Genomic DNA, 25239 nt, shown 5'->3' on the forward strand with positions numbered 1-25239 from the left:
GGAAATCTGGAACTTGAGTAATGAAAGAACAATAGAAACAGTAATTTACTATTACTACCAAATGTAGGTAAATACAACAGATGCTTTTTTCTCTTCTAAAATTCTTTAAAACATATATGGTGATTGAGAGCAAAAATTCAAACATCAGCAGAGGTTTTCAACATATGTGAACTGTGATTGGCAGAATAATATTTATCCCTCTGTCAAAGCTGTTCATGCTCCAATCCCAGAATCCATGAGTATGTTAGCCTACCTGGTAAAACAAACTGTGTATGTGTGATTAAGAATCTTTAAATGATGAGATTATCCTAGATTATTCTAGATTATGTGGTGGGACTAATGTAATCACAAGGATCCTTTACGTGAAAGAGGGAGGCATGAGGGTGAGAGTTAGAAAGATTTGAAGATGATACCTTGCTGGTTTGTAAGGTCTGTGAGCCAAAGAATGCAGGTAGTCTCTAGAAAATGTAAGAGGCAAGGGACCTAATTCTCTCCTGAAGCCTCCAAGGGGAATGCAACTCTGCTGACACCTTTTAGCAGTGTTGGATTTTAGACCAGTAAAATCCACTTTGGACTTCTCACCTCCAGAAGAACACAATAATAAATTCGAGTTGTTTTAACCCACCAGGTTTGTGGTGACATGTTACAGCAGCAGTAGGAAATTAACACATAGAACCTGTAATGCATATGGCAACTATATGACAAAGGAGTGAAGGCAAAGGGAAATATATAGTAGTAAGACTGTTGTTTTACTTGAAGTGGTAAAATATTAAATAGAATATGGAACAGAATAGAGGATTCAGAAATAGATCCATATATATAAGACCAATTGATTTTTGACAAAGACCCAAAAGCAATTCAATAGATGAAGTTTAGCTAACAGCCTTTTCAACAAATGGTGCTGGAGCAAGAAGTTATCCAGAGGTCGAAAGGAAAGGGGAAAGAGAAGAGAGGAAAGGAAAGGAAGGGACAAGAACTTCTATGTCTCATGTTACACAAAAATTAACTCAAAATGGATCATAGACTTACATGAAAAACATAAAGCTAAAGCTATAAAACATCATAAAATCCTTGAAATCTAGGGCTAGGTAAAGAGTTCTTAGACTTGACACAAAAAGCACAATCCATTAAAGAAAAAATGATAAACTAGATGTCATCAAAATTAAGAGGATGAAAAGCCAAGCTACTGACTAGGAGAACACAGTCAGAAACCACACATCCAACAAGGAACTAGTAGCTAGAATATATAAAGAACTCTCCAAACTCAACAGTGAAAAAAACAAGCAAGCCATATGGAAAATGGGCAATAAAAATACATTTCACAGAAGATGACATATAGATGGCCAGTAAGTACACGAAGAGATGCTCAACATCAATAAGCATTAGGGAAATGCAAATTTAAACCACAATGAAATACTAATACACAGCTCTTAGAATGGCTTAAAACCACCACACATGCCTGACAGTACTTGGTACTGATGAAGAACTAGAACAAGTAAAACTTCCATACATTGCTGGTAGGAATGCAAGATGGAACAGTCACTTTGGAATACAGATTTCTTTCCTATAAAATGAAAGAACCTTTATAATTTATATAAGGAACGTAAGTAACCATGGACTTTGGTATCCGTAATGGCGGGGAGTGAGGAGGGTCCGGAAACCAATCCCTTTTGGATACCAAGAGATAACTCCACTTAGGAGTAAATTTAACCAAGGATATAAAAGATCTGTACAATGAAAACTATAAAACATCACATCAAACACTGACCTAGTAATCCCACTCCTAGGAATTTACCCAAGAGAAATGAGTCTGGGTGGCTGTGGCTCACACATGTAATCCCAACACTTTAGGAGGCTGAGAGGCAGGAGGATCCCTTGGGCCCAGGAGTTTGAGACCAGCCTGGGCAACATAGTGAGATCCTGTCTCTACAAAAAATTTAAAAAATAGCACCTGTAGTCCTAGCTTCTTGAGAGGCTGAGGTGGGAGGATCACTTGAGCTCCAGGAGTTCATGGCTGAAGTGAGCTACGATTGCACCACTGCACTCCAGCCTAGATGACAGAGTGAGACCCTGCCTCAAAAAACAAAAAAAAAAACAGAGAGAAATGAAACTTTACATTCATACAAAACCTGCACATAAATATTTACGGCAACTTTGTTCGTTACTTTCAAAAACAGAATAAACTAAATGTCCTTCAACTGATGAACGGATAAATCAAAACTGCTTCAGATAGCCATTATGCAAGTCTCAGGGAGTAATGTCACTGAAGCTACCTCCTTGCCCAGGCCCACCCCATCTAAAGCCACTGAACAAGTAACTGTTTTCTCTGGGATAACTGATCTCTCTGGGGTAGTCCAACCATTTTTAATTAGTTCCCGACTTATTTTGGAATATATCTGAGATAACACCAGCTAAGGTAGTACAAGATAATGCTCTAAATAAAACGTGTGATCTTTTGGTTCACAGTATTCCAGGACATTAATCACCAAAGCTTAAGAAACTAGCCTAAAAATCCATCAGTCAAGACATCTACAGATAAAAACAAAGTGAAGAAATGGAAGAAAAAGAGAAAATGAGGCAGGGCATGCTGACTCATGCCTGTGATCCCAGAACTTTGGGAGACTGAGGCAGGCGGATGGCTTGAGCTCAGGAGTTCAAAACCAACCTGGGCAACCTGGTGAAACTCCATTTCTACCAAAAAATTAGTTGGGCATGGTGGTGTGTGCCTATAGAACTAGTTACTTGGGATGTTGAGGTGGGAGGATGGCTTGAGCCCAGAAGCGGAGGCTGCACTGAGCTAAGAGTGCACCACTGCGCTCCACCCTGGGAGACAAGGGTAAGACCCTGTCTCAAAAAAAGAAAGAAGAAAGAAAAAAAAGAAAAGAAAGAAAGGAAAAGAAAATGAAATAAAGAAATGACTAATTATAAACATTAAGTTTAGACTGAAATGCTCCACTTGAAATATTTAGAGCAGAATAAAATAATTTCATGGCATTATTGACTGAATGCAAAGGTGAAAATCTGTAACTGAATTCTGCTCACACTTACTAAAAAGGTATGTAGCTTAATCTATTTATTCCTCAATGTTTTTACTAATATAACTGAGAAAAATAAACAATATCTTGCAACTCTGTCATATGGTAAAATATAACTGTAGAACAAAAATTAATAAAGAATTAGGGGGTGAAAGTTACTTAATGAATGCACACTGAAAGCTACTTAAGGAATGCACACTGACTCCTTCTGAAGCTCAGATCCTGAATTCCTACAGTCCAGAATATGGTTGTTCAACAGCGGCACTACTGATATTTTGGGCCAGCTAATTACTGGGGAGAAGGTGGCTGTGTACTTTAGATTGCTGAATAGCACTCCTGCCTTTACCAACTACATGCTAATAATGACCACTCTCTCCCTTCCCTGCCCATTCCCTAATAGGGATAACCAAAAATGTCTCATGGGGACTGATTCAAAATGCTCAGTGGGAAGTGTGAAGAGGGTATGGAAGTGAAATGCTACATTGTGTGGTCAGAATGCCCCTTCAGGGCCAGGTGCCCTATACGGGAATCCAGGAATATTATTAACTGCTGATAGTTTATAGTTGAGTGCTTCATCAGGAACTGTCGAGACCCAAAGGTGCTGCCTTACTCAAGGTTATGCCCCTTCCAGTGGCTAATCACGTCTAATGACTAGTTGATATGGGAAGGCACAAAGTGCTACCCACTTGCCTTCCGATGGGACAACTGGAAAGGACCATTCCAGTTCCAAGAAGAGGCTAAGGCCCCTGTTTGTAAGTGCATCACAGTTCACTCTTTCTACTGTTCAATGTGACTTTTTTCCTTTCCTTACGAATGCTGTTCTCAAGAGCACTTCCCAGTAACGCCCCTGCCCACACATCTCTGCCCTAGAGTTTTGTTTACTAGGAAATCCAACTCAAGACAGGGTAATAAAATAATTAGTCTGTTCTATTTGTGATATATATAGTATTTATGTTTTAAGTGGAAATAGGTCATTTACTGGATAAGAGTAGAAAGACATATAAATGAATAGAAATGAGAGCTGATGAAAATCACTAAAATAAACATCCCATAATTACAAATCCAAACAAGACAGTAACCACAATGCTTCTGAATAGACAATTCGTAATTTAACAGTTAACAATTCCTGGGTATTTATTAAGTGCCATAAATTATGCTAAGTACTTCATATATATATATGTATATAATAGATATATACTATATATATAATCTGTCCAATCTTCTCAAGTAGCCTATAAAGTAGGAATTTTTATTCCTATGTATTGGAATTTTGATGAGGACACTGAGGCCTAGAGAGATTAAGTCCCTTGTCTAAGTTGGTCACATAGCACGTGAGTGGTTAAGCATCAAATCTTGGTCCATCCAATTCCACTGGTGTACAGTGTCTGGATTATGTCTACAGCCTCCTAACAAGGCCTCTCTACTTTCATCTACCTCTAAATATTGTTCAAATTGCTGCTAAAAAGATGTGTCTAAAATACAGCTCTGACCTTCATGTTCCAACTTAGAACTCTTGCTCCTTAAATTTTGGGTAAAGTTCAAACTCCTTACCATGGCGTTGAAACACGAGGTCTTTCATGATCTGCTGCCTGACCATGACCTTCTCTCCAGCCTTTTCCCCTGCTTAACTGAGCTGACAGCTCCTGTGGATGCTTTCTAATATAGCTACATAGGGGTTTATGTAAGTACTACAGACATTTATATAATTATAAAGATGTTTGGTTTATTTTCCTAGCAAATCAGAGCTACTATTTAGTGAACCTGCTTGTGTTCCAGACCTCGTGCTATGTGCTTTATATTATATACACAATTCCATTTACCCTTACATAACCTTAGGAGTAAGTACAATATTTCTCATTTTAGAGCTGAGGAACCTAAAGATCATGAAAGTCAGGGAACTTCACAGCAAAGCTAATGGCAGAGCCGGGATATAAACTTAAATTTGTCTGACTCTTGTATTTTAAACTATTACAGTAAAGGCATTTAGTAAGTGTTTATTAAGTAGTTCTCCCTTCTTTTCACTTTACGAATACCTGTAACACATAAATGTCTGAGGTAAAAATATATACAGAAACATTTTAATGTCACAGATACCTGCTGTTTTAAAACTTGTGTACCTACCTGCATGAGATCTTGAAGGCTGTCAACAAAAGAAATCTCTGCTTCTACCATATAAAACTCTGCCAGGTGCCTCCGGCTCTGAGAATTTTCAGCTCGGAAGGTCGGACCAAAGGTAAACACTTGAGTAAAAGCTCTGCAATTCAAGATTAAGAGAATAAAAATAGAATTCACATGATTAATTTTAAGGATTTAAAATATTCACTGAGCTCTTAAGGAAATTAAAACAAGTTTCGTGTGCCTCTGTCTTGTCCACAGACTCACACATATTTGCTGCTATATATTTCTCTAATGGGTGATAATAATAGTTTCATTAAAAATGTTACATTGAGGCTGGGCACAGTGGCTCAGGTCTGTAATCCTAGCACTTCCTGGGAAGACTGCTTAAACTTAGGAGTTCAAGACCAGCCTGGGAAACATGGTGAAAATTTACGTCTACAAAAAATCTTTTAAAATAGCTAGGTATGATGGCCTGTGCCTACAGTTCCAGCTACTTGGGAGGCTGAGGCAGGAGGATCGTTTGAGCCCAGGAGGTTGAGGCCACAGCAAGCCATGTTCATGCCACTGTGTTTTGGCCTGGACGAGAGAGAGTGAGACCCTGTCTAAAGAAAATAAATAAATAAATAAAAGAAAAAAGAAAAAAAAAAGTTACATTTATAGAAGCCATTTTATCCTGAAGGAATCTGCAACTGCTTCACAAATCCTATGGTTTTACTAAATATAGAAACATAACCACTTCTGGGTACACTCTACTGCAGCTGCCTTAAACAGCAGGCAACTACATTTCACAGCAATCAAGAACAAAGTAAAGAAAAAAACACCACAGCCCAAGAAACCACACAGAAAATCTAGATAGTAACAGCGAAAACTAGAATTTCATACAGATAAGGTGTGTTCATTTACTTTTTAAACACATGAAAAAAGAACATCAGATACATATAGCAGTTCACCTTGTTCAAGGCCCACTCAAGTCCTTCACGACTACTCAAGTCTTACAATCGATGGTGAATGACCCCTGAAATTTGGAGGTGAGAGATTTTGAGGAACTACTTTATTCCCTTGATTCCAGGGGACTATAGCTTAACCATCCAAATGGGGAGAAAAATCCCTTATTCTTAAATTCCTCTAGTGAAGTAGACACTACATCTGTCATTCTTTAATACTTGTTTCCCTCACATTCAAACCAAGTAACAGCTGAGATTAGATCAAGCATGTATGAAGTAATAAATATTTCTTGAGGACTTAATCTTTAAATGTTAAGGTTTTGTTAGAACAAAACAAGCTGTTTGAGGTTCCTTAGCTATGATCCTGAGTACACCTACTCTGTCATTTAGCCAAATAATATTAAGATCAGAAAACTTAGTGTAGAAAATAGATGGATTTTGTATATATATTAGTTTTGTTTGTTTGTTTGTTTTTTTAGTAAAGATACTCTGGGAAAGGAAACAAAGTAACTATGGTAAAAACCAAGGGATTTATTTTTCTCTCAATTGCCATTTCAGTAAGACCCAATTGGTAGAAGCTCAGGAATTTATATTTTGGTTCTACAGCTACCTTCCTAAGACCATGATCTGCTAACCTCTGAGAACCTTAGTTTTTATTGAAAAAACAAACAGTAGGAGCTCAAAAATATTACTATGGTTGCCTTTCTTCCAAGATTCAGCTACAGACTTGCCTACTAGAATGTTTCTGAAAAAACTAAACCTACCTTGTGCAAAATGAAAATTTTGACCTTGTTCCCCAAAACAAACAAAAGACAAAATGAATAGTCCTGACTTTATTTTCATATTTCCTTCAGCTCTGTTAATCTCAGTTAATCCACCTACTCAACCAAGACAGATCCCACATTCCCCAACTTATCACATGGCCCTAATCATTTTGATCACAAAATTTAGTTGTTTATATCTCGGAAAACTCTGAAATCTCGCAGCTCTTCTCTATCTCCACAGCTATTGTCAGTGTAAACCTTTGTCTCCTGCTTAGAAAACAACAGCTTTTTAACTGGTGTCTGGCACCTGTCTTCCTCCAGTCCCAAACTACAGGTTTCCAAACTCAAATCTGACTATGTCAGCCCTAATTTTAAAATCTTCAATGATTCCTTAGTACCAAAGAATAAAATTCCAACTCCTAATTTCAACTCAGTTCTTTCCCACACACCCTTTTCTCCAGCCACTCTGAAGATCTTCTCCTTTCCTAGTGTGCCCCACGCATGCCCTTAGGTTTTTGCATAGGCTGTTCCCTACCCTGTATTGCCTCCTCCCCTGTTCCTCTACCCTCCAAATGGAAAATTCCCATTCATCCTTCAAGACTTGGCTCAACTGTCACTTCCTCTCTGAATCCTTACCACTCCTCCAAATTTATTGCTCCTTCTTGTATATTACTATAACACTTTTTCATGTTTATTATATAGAACATACCACTTTGAAATGTAACTATTTATCTTTCTCCCCCAAAAAACTATGACATTTTCCAGAACAGGAACCATGTTTTATTCATATTCGCATCACTAGTGCCTAAGATAAAACAGGTGCTCATGCTGAATGAATGAGTACTAATGATGATGACAGGCTTCCTCAGTTGTAAACCAAAAAGCACATCCTCACAAACAGTAACATTACAAACACAGAAAAATACTCAGATATATGTCACTGAGGCTCTCAGTACCTAAAAGGGGTCAAACAATCCAGGTCTGGTCCAAACAATAAATTCAATAATTAGAAGGCCCTAAGTTTCCAATCTCTGACTATGCCATCTCTAGGTAGGTTGGCAATAGTATAGTACATCTAAATAAGTAAAATGACATTTCTGGTACTTTATCACAAGAAATTGTGTGTATACTGATGGAGCATAGGATGCTCCAAGATGAGCAGCAATAGGGATTTTTAAATTTTACAATGGTTAATGATTTTCCCTGGCAACACAGGGCAAGGTCTCTAGCGTAAAATGCAGAAAAGGCTCAATAACTTTTATTTCAATTATAGTAAGGATCAGGCTCTGATTGAGGTATCCAAGAGTTAAATATCATTTCGATAGAGCAAGAACTAATGACCACAGTGCTTCCTCTGAAGTTACAGAGTGATAAAATGAACTGGAAGGTATGCTGAAAAACTGCATAAGAAAGCATCTAATCTTTAAGGAGATAAATGTTTAAATAATTCAATAATGATCACACTATGTCAGTATCCAAAGACACTGTTTCATATCAAGTGTTCTATTATACGTAATAGTAGCAGTACTAGTGGCCACTATTATGGAGTGATCATCATGGGCCAAGCACTAAATAGCCAAGAACCTTAGAGTTAATCCCTTCATAGTTAACTCAACCTAAGTATGTATTAATACATTTATCTTCCAGAATAAGAAACTGCAGTTCAGAGAGGTTAAGAAGCATTCCCAAAAGTCAAAGTCATAGCTTAGTAAATGGAAGCCAGATTCAAATCCACATTTCTGACTCTAATGCTCATAGCCTTAACCATGATATTAACAATAATGATGCTCAAAACAACATTGCAAACTCAGAAAATTAGAAAGAAAAATTTTTAGTATATTCCCCCTTCTCAAAGATAACTAGGGTAAGCAGCTTGGCATATTATGAAAGCTTGTTTTATGTGTTGAAATACAGCTCTCTAGAATGTTATCTTCATGAAAATAATGAGAATGACATATTCTCATCAATACTTTGTAATCTTTAGCAAGTTATCTAGCTTTTCTGGTCTTCAAATTCTTATAGGAGTTGGGGTTGGGGGCAGCTCGGCATTGATCTCTATTATCTTTTGCAATAATTTTGTCTCTAGGTGCCTGTGGAATCACTTCTAGTTTAATTTGTTGATTTCTTTCTTTTTTCCTATCTTCCACAGACATGAAAGCCATTTGCAGCAAAGATTGAACCAACCAACATTTAAAATAAAACCTGAGAACAAGGCCATTTCAAAAATAAGATACAAAACCAGGTGAAAGGCCAGTATGGCTCTGAGAAGAGACCAGGAGAAAAAGAAAACACTCGGCACTAAGAATCCTTCTTGTGCCAAATTATGAAGCGAGGAAAGCTATATAAGGAAAATCCATGAGCTTGGAGTTAATGTTTAGTATAACAAAAGTACATTCAATACACATCAACCAAGATAGCTACAAAAATGGCTCTTTGGAAAATAAAAAGCAAAATTGCCAAAAAAAAAAAAAAAAAAGGTTCTACAAAGTTCACTTTTTCCCGTGTGTAGAGTTTTATGAAGCCCTCAAGATGGCAAATAGATTAATATAAAGTGGTCACTGATTGCCTGGCCATTTATTCTTTCTAGCCCTGAAATTTCACAGCGAATCTTAACATCCTGAAAGAACAGAGGAAATGCTGTTCTTTAGTTTGGGAAGAACTTATTCAGCATAAGATTGATCAGCAACTTTCACTACACCCTTCCTAAACCACCCCCAACCTCCGTATCACTTTTCTACTGTTAGTTTAGTAAAAGTTCATTGACCTTAAATGAACTCCCAGAAAACTTTTAAACCAGATTTTAAAAGTTTTTGCCAAGTGCTTTTCTCATCATTCAGAAAATGATCTATTTTACTACTGTTTTGTGTTCACTAGATTGTCAATATTGTGACATATTTTGCATTCATTATTTCTACCTGCCTAACAGAGTAGACTCCAGATACCTCCTTTTCAGCTTTTCCCTATCCCTCTATCATGCAATACACTTGGTGGAAAGGGATTATAAAAGAGATGCAGCCTTCACCATTTCAATAATCAAGTCATGTCAAGATGCCTTAGGGAGGGTGCATTCTAAATTCTAAAAATTCTTACCTTTATTGCCAAAAACTTGTGCCAAATAATTTCCTTTAACATATTCTTAATACTTTATCTGGAACTGAACTTGAGACCCAAGCAAAATTTAATCTAAATTGTATGATGAAACACCAAGTTTGTCAGAGTCTGACAACAATCCTGCTAAAGGGGGTGGAACATTAGCTAACCATCTGAGGAGATGACATGTGAAAAGAACATTCTAGCAAAGCAAACACCAACACATAGGTCCTAAGGTAGGAAGGAGCCTGACATGTTTAAAGAATTTAAAGAACAGGTATAGGCTAGTAGCAGGATCAATGGTAAGAGATGGTGGAAAGGACCAGAACATGCAGGGCCTTCCTTGTAACCACAGTAAGCAGTGACCAGATTTTATCTGATACACCTTGAAATACCCTCACCTCTTGAAACATTTAACACTATTTTCCTAGTACTCTCCTACTTTTCCTTCTAAATACTGCTCTGACCTCTATTTCTGCCTCCTTTTGCATGCCACTTTAGCTGTTCATTAAGCAGTAGCATTCCTCCAAAGTTACTCCTAGAACCTCTAACTTTTCTCATGATACTTTTCCTTATATGATCTCTCTTGGCCAATGATTTCAGTTAACCACTTACTTGCATACACAAATTTATACCTTCTAACCAGCCCTCTTCTTTAAGTTCCAAAAGTATATATCCATCCGCTTATTTGGTCCTTTCACTTGTCACAAACTGATCTCATGCCTCCCCCCAGCTTCCACTTTGATTTCAGTCACCTCCCAACCTTCCTAGGCCAATCTTCCCAATATGCTCTTTTTTTTTTTTTCTGTTGGTTTGGTGAAAAAACCAATATGCTCTTTAATAACACCATGTACTACTTACTGTTCACAGCACCTTTCAAAATAAAACATTTACATCAATTGATGTGATTATTTAACATCCATCTCCATTAGACTGGAAATTTAAAGAGTGACTATATATATATTTTGGTTCATTATGGCATCCTCATCCTCAGTCTTAATCCAATGCCCAACACGTACTAGTCAATATTAGTCAAATAAGTAATTCATTTTCTATAAAATATGCTGATCCCCAAATTGCATTTTTTTAAGAGATGGGGTCTCCTATGTTGCCCAGACTGGACTCCTAGGATCAAGTGACCCCCCTGCCTCAGGCTCCCAAGAAAGTGGAACTACACATGCACACTATGGCACCCAGCTTCCCAAATGAATATTTGCAACAGCACTGGGATGGGATTAAGGGTAGAAGAGGAAGGTAAATAGAGTATCAATTACTAAACAGAAAATACTGCTGTTCTGTGAAATTATTGTTCACAGAAGGCACTAGACAATAACAGCATCAGTTTTTTAAAACTGTCACATATTTTTGCTCTGTCAACAAGAAAATCCTTGAAAAGGACTAGAGAGGGTAAGCTGCTCTAATTAGAAAAGTTTTTAAATTAACTGTAATATTACTACAAGAAAATAATTATCCTCGTCTATTCTATGTAAACACAGCAGTATATGATTCTTTGGCTCCTGCCTGAGTGAAATACCACTTCATTCTTGCCACAGTGGACTCTTCAGGACTGACTGACTGGATATGGGGTCTTAGAAAGTAACATTATTCTAAAAGGTCACAAATCCGTTCTTTCTAATTGAGTATTTATCCTTATGTCTCAATAAGACACTAAAATTACCTTTCAAAAACAGGTATATAATTCTACCAACTGCACTTACTCGTGTTGAGATTACCCCTCTTACATTTCTCACATTTAGAGGTCCTTGCTCTGAGGACCACTAAAGAAAACAACATGTCAGTACTTTACTTCAGTCACATGTACTACATAGCATTTAAGTGTCATTCAAGTCTACAAATATTTCAAAGGTTCCCTTTTCTTAGGCCTGATACTACAGAGGTAGAGAAGTCATTATGGCAGTGAATTATCAACAATTTCCTGGACTCCAGTCCTGTCCAGATGACTCACTTTTTTAAGGTTATGGTACTGATTAAGAACATGTAGTCTAAAGACCTCAGTTGAAATCATGGCTCCTCCACTGATGAACAAACTAAGTTCTTAATTTCTGTAAGACTCAATTTCCCTATGCAAAAATGAGGGTGAGTATATAAATGTCATGGAGGTTATTATAAAGATGAAATGAAATAAAATACATCAAAAGGTTAACCTAATACCAACTATATGGTAAGAGAACAAATGGATCAAAGTTACTTTTTGTCTCCTTCCTTTCCATTGGGATACAGTTGGCATTTGCTTAATAATTTTTTTTTTTGACCCAGGCTGGAGTGCAGTGGCACAAACACAGTTCACCGCAGCCTCAACCTCCTGGGCTCAAGTAATCCTCCTGCCCCAGCCTCTTGAGTAGCGAAGACCACAACTATGTGCCACCAAGTCCAGCTAATTAAAAATTTTTTTATAGATGGGAGTCTCAACATGTTGTAAAGATCCCTTTACACTTCAAATTATTGTAGATCTCAAAGAAATTTGGTTTATCTAGGTTGTATCTACCAATGTTTACTATAAAAACTATGTTTGTGTTACTTAAAAATAATGACAAGGCCGCACATGGTGGCTCATGCCTGTAATCCAAACACTTTGGAAGGCTGACACGGGTGGATCGTTTGAGGCCAGGATTTGAGACCAGACTGGGCAACACAGTGAAACCCCATCCCTACAAAAAATACAAAAATTAGCCAAGCAAGGCGGCATGCACCTTTAGTCCCAGCTAGTTGGGAGGCTGAGGCAGGAGGATTGATTGAGTCTGGGAGGTTGAGGCTGCAGTGAGCTATGATAATGCGACTGTGCTCCAGCCCAGGTGACAGAGCGAGACGAGACCCCGTCTCAAAAAAAAAACAAAAACAAAAAAAAACACACAAAACAAAAACAATGACACGTCCATTATGTGTTACAAATAACATACTTTTTAGGAAACATAATTTTTTCCCAAAACAAAAAAATTAGTAAGAGGAGTGACACTGCTTTATACTTTTATAAGTTTCTTTAATGTCTGGCTTAACAAAAGGTAAGGCTAGATTCTCATATCTACTTTTGCATTCAATCTGTTGCACTATCACATGCCACAAAGACTGGAGAACACTGTATATATACTCTTGAGACAATGAGAATGAAAAAGGCAATTACTGTCTTAGTACTATGAAAATTGTTTCAACTTCAAGGATTCCCCTGAGAGGATGTGAAGCCCCAGAGATATCCAGACCATATGCTGAGAACCACTACCTTTGGCAATGGTTCTTAATGAGGAGTATTAGTTCAGGGCTCTACCTCTGAAGACCTCTATTCAAAAAGTCTAAGAAGGATCCTGGTCATGGATATATTTAAAAGCTTCACTAGTAATTATGATGTGAATCCCTGATAAAGAACTACTGCCCTAAAGAAAGTTTAGACCTCTAATTAATATCCTTTTTAAAAAGTTTTTTGATGGCTAAATTTTGAAAATAAAAAATAACAATGTTGGCAAGGATATAGAGAAACTCCTTGTATACTGTTGGTGGGAATGTGAAATTGTATAACTGTTATGGAAAACAATTCGGTGGTTCCTCAATAAATTAAACATAGAATGACCCAACAATTTCCTCCTGAACATACACCTCAAAGAAATAATAAAGACAAGTATTCAAACAAAACTTTGTACACAAATGTTCATACTGGCATTACATAGATAGTCAAAAGTAGAAATAACCCCAATATTCATCAATGAATGAATGAATAACCTAAATGTGGTGTATTCATACAATGCAATAATTTTCAGCCATAAAAAAGAAATACTGATACATGCTATAACATGGATGGAAACACTAGGCTAAGTGAAAGAAGCTACACACCAAAGGCCACATACTATATGATTTCCTGTATATGAAATATCTAGAATAGGCAAATCTATAAAAACAGAAAGCAGAAAGTGGTTGCCAGGATTGGGTGGGGAGGAAATGGACAGTACATTATTTTACATGAGTTGCTATAACAAAGTATCACAGACTGGGTGGCTTAAACAACAGAAATTAATTTTTCTGCAGTTCTAGAGGCCAGAAATCCAAGACCAAAGTGACAGCAGGATTGGTTTCTGGTGAGGCCTCTCTTTCAGGTTTGCTGAAGGCTGCCTTCTTGCTATGTCTTCACGTGGATGTTCCTCTGTGCACAAGCACTCCTGTTGTCTCTTCTTATATGGACACCAGTCATACTGGATTAGGGTTCTACCCTTATGTCCTCATACAACATTACTTTTTAATGGTACTATCTTCAAATACAATCACATAGGAGTTAGGACAACACAACATATGAATCCTGGGGGAGAGGCAATTCACTACATAACAGAGAATAACTGTTTTATGGGTATGGGACTTACTTTTGGGGTGATGGAAATATTCTGGAACTAGACAGTGATGTTGGTTGTACAATATCACTAATGGTAAATTTTATCTTATGTGTATTTTGCCACAATATATTTTGTAAAAGTTGACTGAGGCCAGGCGTGTCGGCTCACGCCTGTAACCCCAGCACTTTGGGAGGCTGAGGCAGGTGGATCAGCTGAGGCTGTGAGGAGTTCGACACCAGCCTGGCCAACATGGTGAAATCCTGTCTCTACTAAAAATACAAAAATCAGCCAGGCGTTGCTATAACAAAGTATCACAGACTGGGTGGCTTAAACAACAGAAATTAACTTTCCTGCAGTTCTAGAGGCTGGAAATCCAAGACCAAAGTGACAAGTGGCATACCCCTGGAATACCCAACTACTTGGGAGGCTGAGGCACAAGAAGTGCTTGAACCCATGAGGCGCAGGTTGCAGTGAGCCGAGACCACACCACTGCACTCCAGCCTGGACGACAGAGCAAGACTCCATCTCAAAAAAAAAAAAAAAAAATTGTTGAATGATGAGACTGTCTATCAAGCACTTTACAAACGTTCATTTCATCCTTGCCAGCCTATGAGAGAGGTGATTTCATTCCATTTTATAACTTCAGAAACTGAGGCTTACATAAGTTAGTAAATAGTCCAGAGCATCAAACCAAAGCTGCTTTAACATAAGCAGTCTAAATCCATGGCCCACTTACTGTACTGCTGCAAGGGTGCAGTCTTAAAAAGTAAAAAGTTCAGCACAGATGCTGAATGGTACCACTGAGCATCTGTGCTCTACTTTTTAAAGTACAAAACATGTGCAAAGAGAAGTTCTGTATCTTAAATGTCACTGTCCTCTGGGTGGTTTCTGCCCCTCTGGACAACTTGGTTATTCCATTCTTGGTGGCCGTTCTTTGTTCACCTTTCTTCCACCATCCCTTACTTGCTATCTCTGTGATTGCCACTTACTACCGTTACAGCTGTTCTTTCCTGTCTTATTCTTTCTCCTATATATAGTTATTTAGTAGTAGAAAGGAACAGTCATTAATAAGCACTGATGGTCAATCAGGTACATTTTCATTCTCTTTCTATCTTTTCTTCTGAGACTGAGTCTTGCTCTATGGCTAGGTTGGAGTACAGTGGCACAATTTTAGCTCACTGCAACCTCCCGCTCTTGCGTTCAAGTGATTTTCATACCTCAGCCTCTGAGGAGCTAGGATTACAGGCATGTGCCACCACACATGGCTAATTTTTATATTTTTAGTAGAGATGGGGTTTTGTCATATTAGCCAGGCTGGTCTCAAACTCCTGGCCTTAAGTGATCTGCCCACCACGGCCTCCCAAAGTGTTGGGATTATAGGAATTAGCCACCATACCCAGTCAGGATACATTTTCATTCTATTTTATGATATACAAAATGGTAACATATCCAATATACTTTATAGCACTTCTCGACTATGGGCAGCTTCTTCCCTTCCTCCGCCTACCTTCTTTAGCTACTTTCAAGTCTAGAGCCATTCTGGAGCATTGTGGAGCCTACAAGGTTGGACTTATGCAAAAGGAGGCTTTGTTATAAATGCTTAGATGACCTAGAGCAGTGTTTCTCAAACCAGAGGCTTGTGAAAACACAGTTTACTTGGCCCCACCCCTAAACTGGTAAGCTTCAGTAGGTCTAGGGTAGGCCTGAGAGTCTCCATTTCTGCACATTCCAGGTGATGGTGATGCTGCTGGTCCAAGGACTACATGTTAAAAACCACTGATCCAGAGTGGTTTTCAGCCCTGGCTGCATAGCAGAATAACATATGGCACTATAGAAAACAATCCTGATGCCCAGTCCCACACCCAGATCAATTAAATCTGATTTTTCCTAAGGGGGCTGCAGGAGTCAAGCTAATATATCTATATATTTTTTAAAAGATCCTGAAACATTCTAATATATAACCAGAGTTGAGAACCACTGATCAAATTCTTTTTTTTTTTTTTTGAGACTGAGTCTTGCTCTGTCACCCAGACTGGAGTGCAGTGATGCAATCTTGGCTCACTGCAACCCCCACCTCCCAGGTTCAAGCCATTCTCCTGTCTCAGCCTCCCGAATAGCTGGAACTACAGGCGCGTGCCACCACGCCCAGCTAATTTTTGTATTTTTAGTAGAGGCAGGGTTTCTCCATGTTGGCCAGACTGGTCTCAAACTCCTGACCTCAGGTGATCCACCCACCTCAGCGTCCCAAAGGGCTGGGATTACAGGCATGAGCCACTGTGCCCAGTCTGATCTAGCTCTTTTAATTACCACTTATGACTGAAAGTAAAAGGCACAGATCATTGACATGAAAGGTATTATTTCATAAAAAGGGTACATTTGCACAGACCTATATACTCTGAATGAAATAAACATTTTCTAATACTCTTGACAGACTCTAAATCAAACAGAGCTTGGTTTATGAACATAAAAGCACAAAGGAAGAACCATCAAAAACTAGAAATAGGCAAACTGCTTTTACAGGAGGAGTTAGCCTATAGAAATAATATACGAAAAATCCCTATTCATTTTCCCTGAATAGGAGGAGTAAGGGCGAGAAAGAGGAGGAAAAAGAGGAAAAACGGCATGCTCTGCCACGCCAGGCCTCGTAGGCTGCATGAATACTAAAAATGAACACTCTCAATGATATGGATCATGGGATGACCTATACAAAAGGCAGAGAAACTCTGGGTTGAACTATTCAAACCATTATCTCCAAATTCCCAAGTTACATCCAACCCTCCACAGCTATATAGAAAATACCAGTATTATCAAATCACACATATATTTTGGCTAAGAAAGGCATGTAAGAAAATTTTTGAGATAACTCTTTCTACAGTAGTACCTAAAATACTGTCTGCCTAAAATTCAAATTTTTCCATTGAACTTCACACCACACTGTCATAAAGGAGAATCAGGCAGAAAGCCCAGAATAATTACCCAGTTGAAGAAACTAAATGAAAGTCCCTAAAGAATGTTCCAGAAACAAAAAACAAGTGTCTATCTCCTGATCTTTATCCTAATTCACATGCTAAATCTACCTCTTAAATGTGAAATAAGGCTGGCTTGGGTTTTGCATATTCTCCAACTGTAAAGATTTATGTGACACATGTCTGTTTATCCATCTCCTACACCTGTTTCATGTGGCAAAATACCAGTTTGTTTTTTTTTTCCATATAGAGTATATGAGGGAAATGAAATAGGAGTTGACATCAAAATAAATAAAATTAATGTGGCTAGCAACTAATACATGTGACTAAGCTTATCTGTTATCAGCTTTTACTGGTGAGAGGGAAGGAAAACCATAACTGAATTTATTGGCAATTTTTTCTAAAGGAGCAAAGATAAAATTTCCTTTTATTTTCTGTAAAACACATACACACACACACACAAAAACACATACACATATTTTTTTTTTCCTACAGAACATCTTCTACAGCCTATGAGGCATTTCTATTACGTGGTTCCCTAAAAACAAGCAAATATAACAACGGTGAAGAGAGAAATTTAATCTGCTCCTATTCATCAACTTTAGGGTGATCACAGGTCTTGGTTGCCCAGGAAAAATCCATTTTATGCTGACTGCTCCAGCATAACTGTTATCAGCCCTCCCTTTCGCTCTTTAAAGTGTCCTTGTTTAGATGCCCTAGCTCTGCCCCAAAACTGCACTTAAGGTTGTTAGTGGGTTTCAGTGAAGTAAAATGCACAGAAATGTTTCTGTGGTTTCTATAATTCATGTACATAGTTCACAGGTAAACTTTTACAATTTTGACTAAAAAAAACAAAATCACTAAATTTTCTGAATTCATACCAAGAGAAATTCACACCCACTGCATGAAAATGTAAAATGAAGCCAGGAGCGGCGGCTCATGTCTGTAGTTCCAGCAGTTTGGGAGACCGAGGAGGGAGGACCACTTCACCCTAGGAGTTTGAGACCAGCCTGGGCAACACAATGAAACTTTGTCTCTTAAAGAAAATAAAATACACACACACACGTGTGTGTACGTATATATACATATTTTATGTTAAAAGAGAAAAAGAAATTTCAGTTTCACATAATAAAGGTACTTTAAGATATCCTAACAGATCCAATAGCATAGTATTTCAAGTTTTTAAATGTATTTTCTGATGGAGTTTTTTTAACTAATTTTTTCCCCCAACTAGAATAGATTGATAAATTAAATCAAAAGCATGGAAGTAATTCAAGCCCACAGGTCACAGCAGCAAAGACGGAATGGATACAGAAGCTTAGTGCCTAGTGATCTGTCTGTATCTTATCATCATTATCTACCTGAAGTCATACTGATTTAGTCATTCAACAAATATTTATTAGACTACTAATCACTGTGGAAAATACAGAGGTAAACCAGGTATGGCCTGTACCTTCAAAAAGTTTATAGACTAACAGGGTCTTCACTGACCTAAAAATGATATAAAAGATATAAAATCCCTAGGAGAAATGTTGGTAATCTTTTAGACAGGATAAAAAATTCATGAACCACATAAGAAAAAGACTATAATACATCAACAGAATAAGCAGCTTCTGGTCTTCAAAAAAAACTATTTTAAAATGGAAAGAAAATGCAGACTGGGGAAAAAAAATTTACAATACCTATATCTGATAAAGGGCTTGTAACCAGAATATATAAAGAACTGTTACAGCCCAATAATAATAAAACAAACAACCTGGTAAAACTAGGGTGAAAAAAATTGAAAACACAGTTCAAAAACAAGATATATGAACAGCCAGTAAGTACATGGAAAAAATGTTCAACAGTACTGGTCACCACAGAAATACAACTTAAAACCACAATGACATACCTTATACTCAGTAGAATGACTAAAATTAAAAATACAACATCATCTTTTGTCAAAAACGTGGACCAATTGGCATTCTCATCCACTGCTAGTGGGCATGTAAACAGTACAATTACTTCAGAAAATTATTTAGTAGATTCTTACAAAGTTAAGCATTAACTTAATTCTTATTTACCCAAGGGAAATAAAAACTTATGTTCACACACAGACTCCTGCATGAATTTTCAGAGAGCTTAATCGTCACAATAGTTCCACACAGGAAACAACTAAATATCAAACGACAGATGGATTGAGAGTATTTTGGGAAGATGGCAGAGAAGAAAGTACCAGGAATCTGTCTATCCACCTAGACAAGTGCACTGGTATTATCTGTCTGATTTAACTGTTTTGTTTTTTTTGAAATGGAGTCTCACTCTGTTGCCCAGGCTAGAGTGCAGAGGTGCAATCTCAGTTCACTGCTACCTCCACCTCCCAGGCTCAAGCGATTCTCCTGTCTCAGCCTCCCGAGTAGCTGGGGCTACAGGCATGTGTCACCATGCCCAGCTAATTTTTGTATTTTTAGTACAGACAAGGTTTCACCATATTGGCAAGGCTTGTCTAGAACTCCTGGCAGTCTCAGGTGATCCACCCGCCTCGGCTTCTGAAAGCGCTGGGATTACAGGCGTCAGCCACTGTACTTGGCCTGATGTAACTGTTTTTGAAACTTGCAGTCTATGGAATATCCGCAACTTCCAGAGAAAGGCTTATACAGTAAACTGTAGTTAATTTTGGTCAATTTCAGCTCTTAGCACAGTAGCAGTTGCCCATACCCCTCTCCCAGCCCTGAGGGAGGCAGCTGCGCATGTATGTGTTCCTGGAACACTCTGCACACAGTTTGAGGGAGCTGGGTTGGAGAAAAAAGGATCCTCCAAATACTGGGAATCTATACCTGGATTGCCGATTGTGGCTTCTAATCACAGAGGTACATAGAGGCAGGCACCTCCTCTAATTGTTACATGCCCTGCCTCACCCCCACCCGCCCCCGGAATTATTTAAACAGCCAGTGCACTTCTCCACTTCATTTTTCTTTTGTTCTCCTTTGAGAGGCAGACATTGAAGACTAGGGCAGTCAAAAACAATTGCAACTGCATATATGGAGAAAATCAGAAAGTGATGGCACCTGGGAAAGAATCAGGCTCTGAAAGACCTGAGAAGACATTAAGTTTATACTTTGGGCTGAAGCCTGGCACAGAGACAGCTTTCAACAATTTAAAAAAGAAGTCCGAAAGAATAAATAAAAACAGCAAGCCCTGGGGAAGAGAGAGAATCTGATTTCCACAGTTCCCACATGATTAGCTACAAATGCCCAGTTTTCTTTTTTTTTTTTGAGACAGAGTCTCGCTCTGTGGCCCAGGCTGGAGTGCAGTGGCGCGATCTCGGCTCACTGCAAACTCCGCCTCCCCGGGTTCACGCCATTCTCCTGCCTCAGCCTCCCGAGTAGCTGGGACTACAGGCGCCTGCTGCCACGCCTGGCTCATTTTTGGTATTTTCAGTAGAGACGTGGTGTTAGCCACCACGCCTGTAATCCCAGCACTTTGGGAGGCCAAGGTGGGAGGATCACGAGGTCAGGAGATCGAGACCATCCTGGCTAACACGGTGAAACCCCGTCTCTAGTGAAAATACCAAAAATGAGCCGGGCGTGGCAGTGGGCGCCTGTAGTCCCAGCTACTTGGGAGGCTGAGGCAGGAGAATGGCGTGAATCCCAGAGGCGGAGCTTGCAGTGAGCCCAGATCGTGCCACTGCACTCCAGCCTGGGCGACTGAGCGAGACTCCAGGGCAGAAAAATAAATCCACAGAAATTGTCCCTGAGAAAAATCTCAAGCCAGATCTACTCAAAAAAGATTTTTAAACAACTGTCTTAAAACAGTTTTAAGTATCTTTAACGATACTTAAAGAACTAGAAGATGTGAAAAAAATCAAGAAAATGATGCACGAACAAAATGGCAATCTTAATAAAAAACCAGAACACCTAGTAAAACAAAACGAAATTCTGGAGCTGAAAAGTATAATTGAAATGAAAATTTCACTAGAGAACCTCAAAGGCAGATTTCAGCAGGCAAAATAAAGAATCAGCAAACTTGAAGATAAGACAATGGAAATTATGGAGTCTGGGAACAGAAAGACTGAAAAAAAAAAATGAAGAGAGTTTAAGTGACCTGTGGGATACCATAACACGACCCAACATATGCATGTGGGAGTCTCGGAAGAAGAGAGAAAAGGGCAAAGAGAGTATCTGAATAAATATGTAATCTCAGCACTTTGGGAGGCTGAGGCGGGCAGACTACCTGAGGTCAGGGGTTCAAGACCAGCCTGGCCGACATGGTGAAACCCCATCTCTACCAAAGATACAAAAATTAGTTGGGCATGGTGACACATGCCTGTAATCCCAGCTACTCGAGAGACTAAGGCAGGAGAATCACTTGAACCCAAGAGGCAGAGGTTGCAGTGAGCTGAGATCATGCCACTGCACTCCAGGCAAGTGACAGACAAGTGACTCCATCTCAAAAAAAAAAAAAAAAAAAAATGAAGAAATAATGGCTTAAAACTTTCCAAATCTGATTAAAGATATGAATGTATAAACATTCAAGAGGTTCAATGAACTCTAAGATGGTAAGATGACCTCAAAGAGGTCCATGCCAAGAAACATTATGATCAAACTTTTGCAAGCCAACCACAAAGAATCATGAAAGCAGGAAGAGAGAAGTAACTCATCACATGTAAGGAATCTTCAATAAGATTATCAACAGGCCAGGCACAGTGCAATCCCACTACTTTGGGAGGCTGAGGTAGGAGTACCACTTGAGGCACGGAGTTCGAGACCAGCCTAGCCAATACGACAACATCCTGTCTCTTCTAAAAATACAAAAATTAGCTGGGTGTAGTGGTGCATGCATGTAGTCCCAGCTACTCAAGAGACTGAAGCAGGAGAATCACTTTAACCCAGGAGGTGGAGGTTGTAGTGGGCCAAGAGCACTCCAGCCTGGGCAATAGAGTGATACTGTCTCTAAAAAGGAAAATAAAAATAAAAGATTATCAACAAATTTCTCATCAAAAACTTTGGAAGCTAGAAGACAGTGGGCAGATACATTCAAAGTGCTAAAAGAAAAAACTGTCAATAAAAAAATCTTACATTTGGCAAAACTGTCCTTCAAAAGTAAGGGAGAAAGTTAGACATTCCCACTTAAAACGTGAAAGAGTTTGTTACTAGACATGCCCTGCAAGAAATGCTCAAAGTGGTCTTGCAGGGTGAAATGAAAGTACTCTAGGCATTAACATGAAGCTATGTAAAGAAACAAAGATCTTAATCAAAGTAAATACATGAGTATAATTATAAAGATTAATTTGATGCCTCACAATCAAATTATATAAACCTGATGCCTCAGGTGAATATAACTGCACTTTTTGTTTTCTGACTTAAGAGACTAATACACTTAAAAAAAAAAACCCTAAAACTAGTGTTACTGCAAATTTTGGTTGTAACTCCACATTCTGTTTTCTACAGCATTTAATTTAAGAGGTTAATGCATTTCAAAGATTTATTCATGTATGTTTTAGGGCACACATGATGTAATTCTGTGATATCAACAACTGAAAGGAGTGAAGAAGGAGCTGTTAAAAGTGCAGTCAAGAATCCCTTGAACTCAGGAGGTGGAGGGTGCAGTAAGCTGGGACCGTACCACTGCACTCCAGCCTGGGTGATGGAATGAGACTCTGTCTCAAAAAAGGAGTTTTTGTATGTTACCAAAGTTGAGTTGGTGTAAATTCAAGTTAGACTGTTGTAATTTTAGGATCTTCAATGTACTCTCCATGGTAACTACAAAGAAAATAGCTACAGAATATATGCAAAATAAAATAAGAAAGAAATTTAAATGTTTCCCTACAAACAACCAACTAAAAAAACAAAGACAGTAATGCAGAAAACAAGGGACAAAAAAGCTATAAAGTATGTAGAAAACAAATAGCAAAAAGAGAAGTTCCTCCTTACCGGTAATTACTTTAAATGTAAATGGATTAAACTCTCCAGTCAAAAGACAGAGATTGGCAGAACGGATTTTTTAAAATGACGCAATTATATGCTGTCTATAAAACATTCACTTTAGATACAAAGAAGAAATAAACTGAAAGTGAAAGAATGGAAAAAAAATTTTCCATGCAAATAGGAGACAAAAGAGAGCATGGGTGGCTATACCATTAACAAACAAAACAGACTAAATACAAAAATCTTACAAGAGACAAAGAAAGACATTATGCATTAATAAGAGGGTCAATACACTAAGACACAATGGTTGTAAATACTTACATACCTAATGATCGATCTTCAAATATAAAGCAAAAAATGAGAAGTGAAGGGAGAAAAGAGTTTTACAATACTATTGGAAACCTCTCAATAATGTAAAGAACCAGACAGAAGATAACTAAAGAGAGAGAGAGGGGACTTAATACAATAAAACTAGATCTAACAAACATATACAGAACACTCTTGTAATGATCAGAGTTTTTCATATGTGCATGTGTTATTTATTCAAACTAAAATTGAATATATATTCATTAAAAATGTGTGTGGTAGTGGCTATAAAAATTATGAATGTACTTAATGTCACTGAACTATATATTTAAAATGGCAAAACAAATGCAAAAAAAAAAAAGAACGAATTAACAAATTTGATGTTATATCCATTCAGTGGGATAATATTCAGCAAAGAAAGGAACAAACTGCTGGATAAATCTCAAAAGCATTATGCTGAGTGAAAGAAGACAGCTACAAAGAATAGATACCATATGATTTCATTTATATAAAATTCTATAAAAAGGAAAATCTAATCTATGGTGACAGCAGATTGGTGGTTGCCTAAGACCAGGGGTGGGGAAAGAGACTCATGCCAAAGGAAAACAAGGAATTTTTTGAGTGACAGAAATAATTCTTTTTTTTTGTTGTGGTGGTTGTTTTTTGTTTTTCTGAGATAGGGTCTTACTCTATTGCCCAGGCTTCAGTGAAGTGATGCAATCATGGTTCACTGCAGCCTTGACCTCCTGGGCTCAAGTCAGCCTCCTTCCTTAGCTTTCTGGGTAACTGAAACTACAGGCACATGCCACCATGCTCAGCTAATTTTTAAAATATTTTGTAGAGATGGTGTCTCACTATGTTGCCCAGGCTAGTCCTGAACTCCTAGACTCAAGCAATCCCCTTGCCTTGGCCTCCCCAAGTGCTAGGATTAGAGGTATAAGCCATGTCACCCTGCCTAATTCTATACCTTGATCATAGAAGTAGTTACTGAGGTGTAAGAATTTGTCAAAACCGGCCAGGCTAGGTGGCTGATGCCTGTAATCCCAGCGCTTTGGGAGGCCGAAACGGGCAGATCACAAAGTTAGGAGATCAAGACTATCCCGGTTAACATGGTGAAACCCCATCTCCACTTAAAATACAAAAAATTAGCTGAGTGTGGTCGTGGGCACCTGTAGTCCCAGCTACTCGGGAGGCTGAGGCAGGAGAATGGCGTGAACCCGGGAGGCAGAGCTTGCAGTGAGCTGAGATCGCACTACTGCACTCCAGCCTGGGCGACAGAGCAAGACTCCATCTCAAAAAAAAAAAAAAAGAATTTGTCAAAACATGTATTTACATATTTAAAATGATATATTTTAAATGGGTTCGTTTTTATTATAAAGTATACCTAAATCAAGTTGATTAAGAAACAACATTAACTGGTATGGGTTGGCTGAAGGTATTTAAAAAAAAAAAAGAAACAACGATTAACACGAATAACTTACCAATAAACTGGTTTATTCTGCTACTTAATTATTTAAACTATAATCTTGTTCCAACTATTGTATAAAAGGAGAAGTATCAGGCTCCAGGAACCCCAGAAGGGGCACAACAACGTCTTTCCAAGAACAAAAGAATCTGGAACATAGTGACACCTCATTGCCAACATACATAACTACAGCTCTTAGGGCAGACTACACCTTAATCTGCTCTCACTTCTTAGTTTAGTTCTTAGTCTTCAAACTCTGACAGTTAATTGATTTCTGTGTCTTAATTCTTTACTTCATTCCAGGTGCTGATTTA

General features: G+C 38.2%; 1 protein-coding gene across 6 annotated transcripts in view; it reads right to left on the reverse strand.

Annotated features, from left to right (window-relative positions):
- The window catches only part of NARS2 (asparaginyl-tRNA synthetase 2, mitochondrial), a 138738-nt gene that overhangs the window by 44513 nt on the left and 68986 nt on the right, over positions 1-25239 (reverse strand). For 5 of the 6 annotated variants that reach the window (XR_002731091.2, XM_023209308.2, XM_023209310.2 and 2 more), the window contains one exon: positions 5157-5289. The exons of the other annotated variant lie outside the window; for it this stretch is intronic. Coding sequence is in view for 4 of the 5 variants with exons in the window: in XM_023209308.2 (XP_023065076.2) it covers positions 5157-5289 (133 nt within the window). In the remaining variant the exon portion in view is untranslated. The remainder of the gene's footprint in view (positions 1-5156; positions 5290-25239) is intronic. 6 annotated transcript variants of the gene reach the window in all.

This window comes from Piliocolobus tephrosceles, chromosome 13 (assembly GCF_002776525.5).
Source record: "Piliocolobus tephrosceles isolate RC106 chromosome 13, ASM277652v3, whole genome shotgun sequence".
In the NCBI taxonomy this organism is placed as follows: Eukaryota; Metazoa; Chordata; class Mammalia; order Primates; family Cercopithecidae; genus Piliocolobus; species Piliocolobus tephrosceles.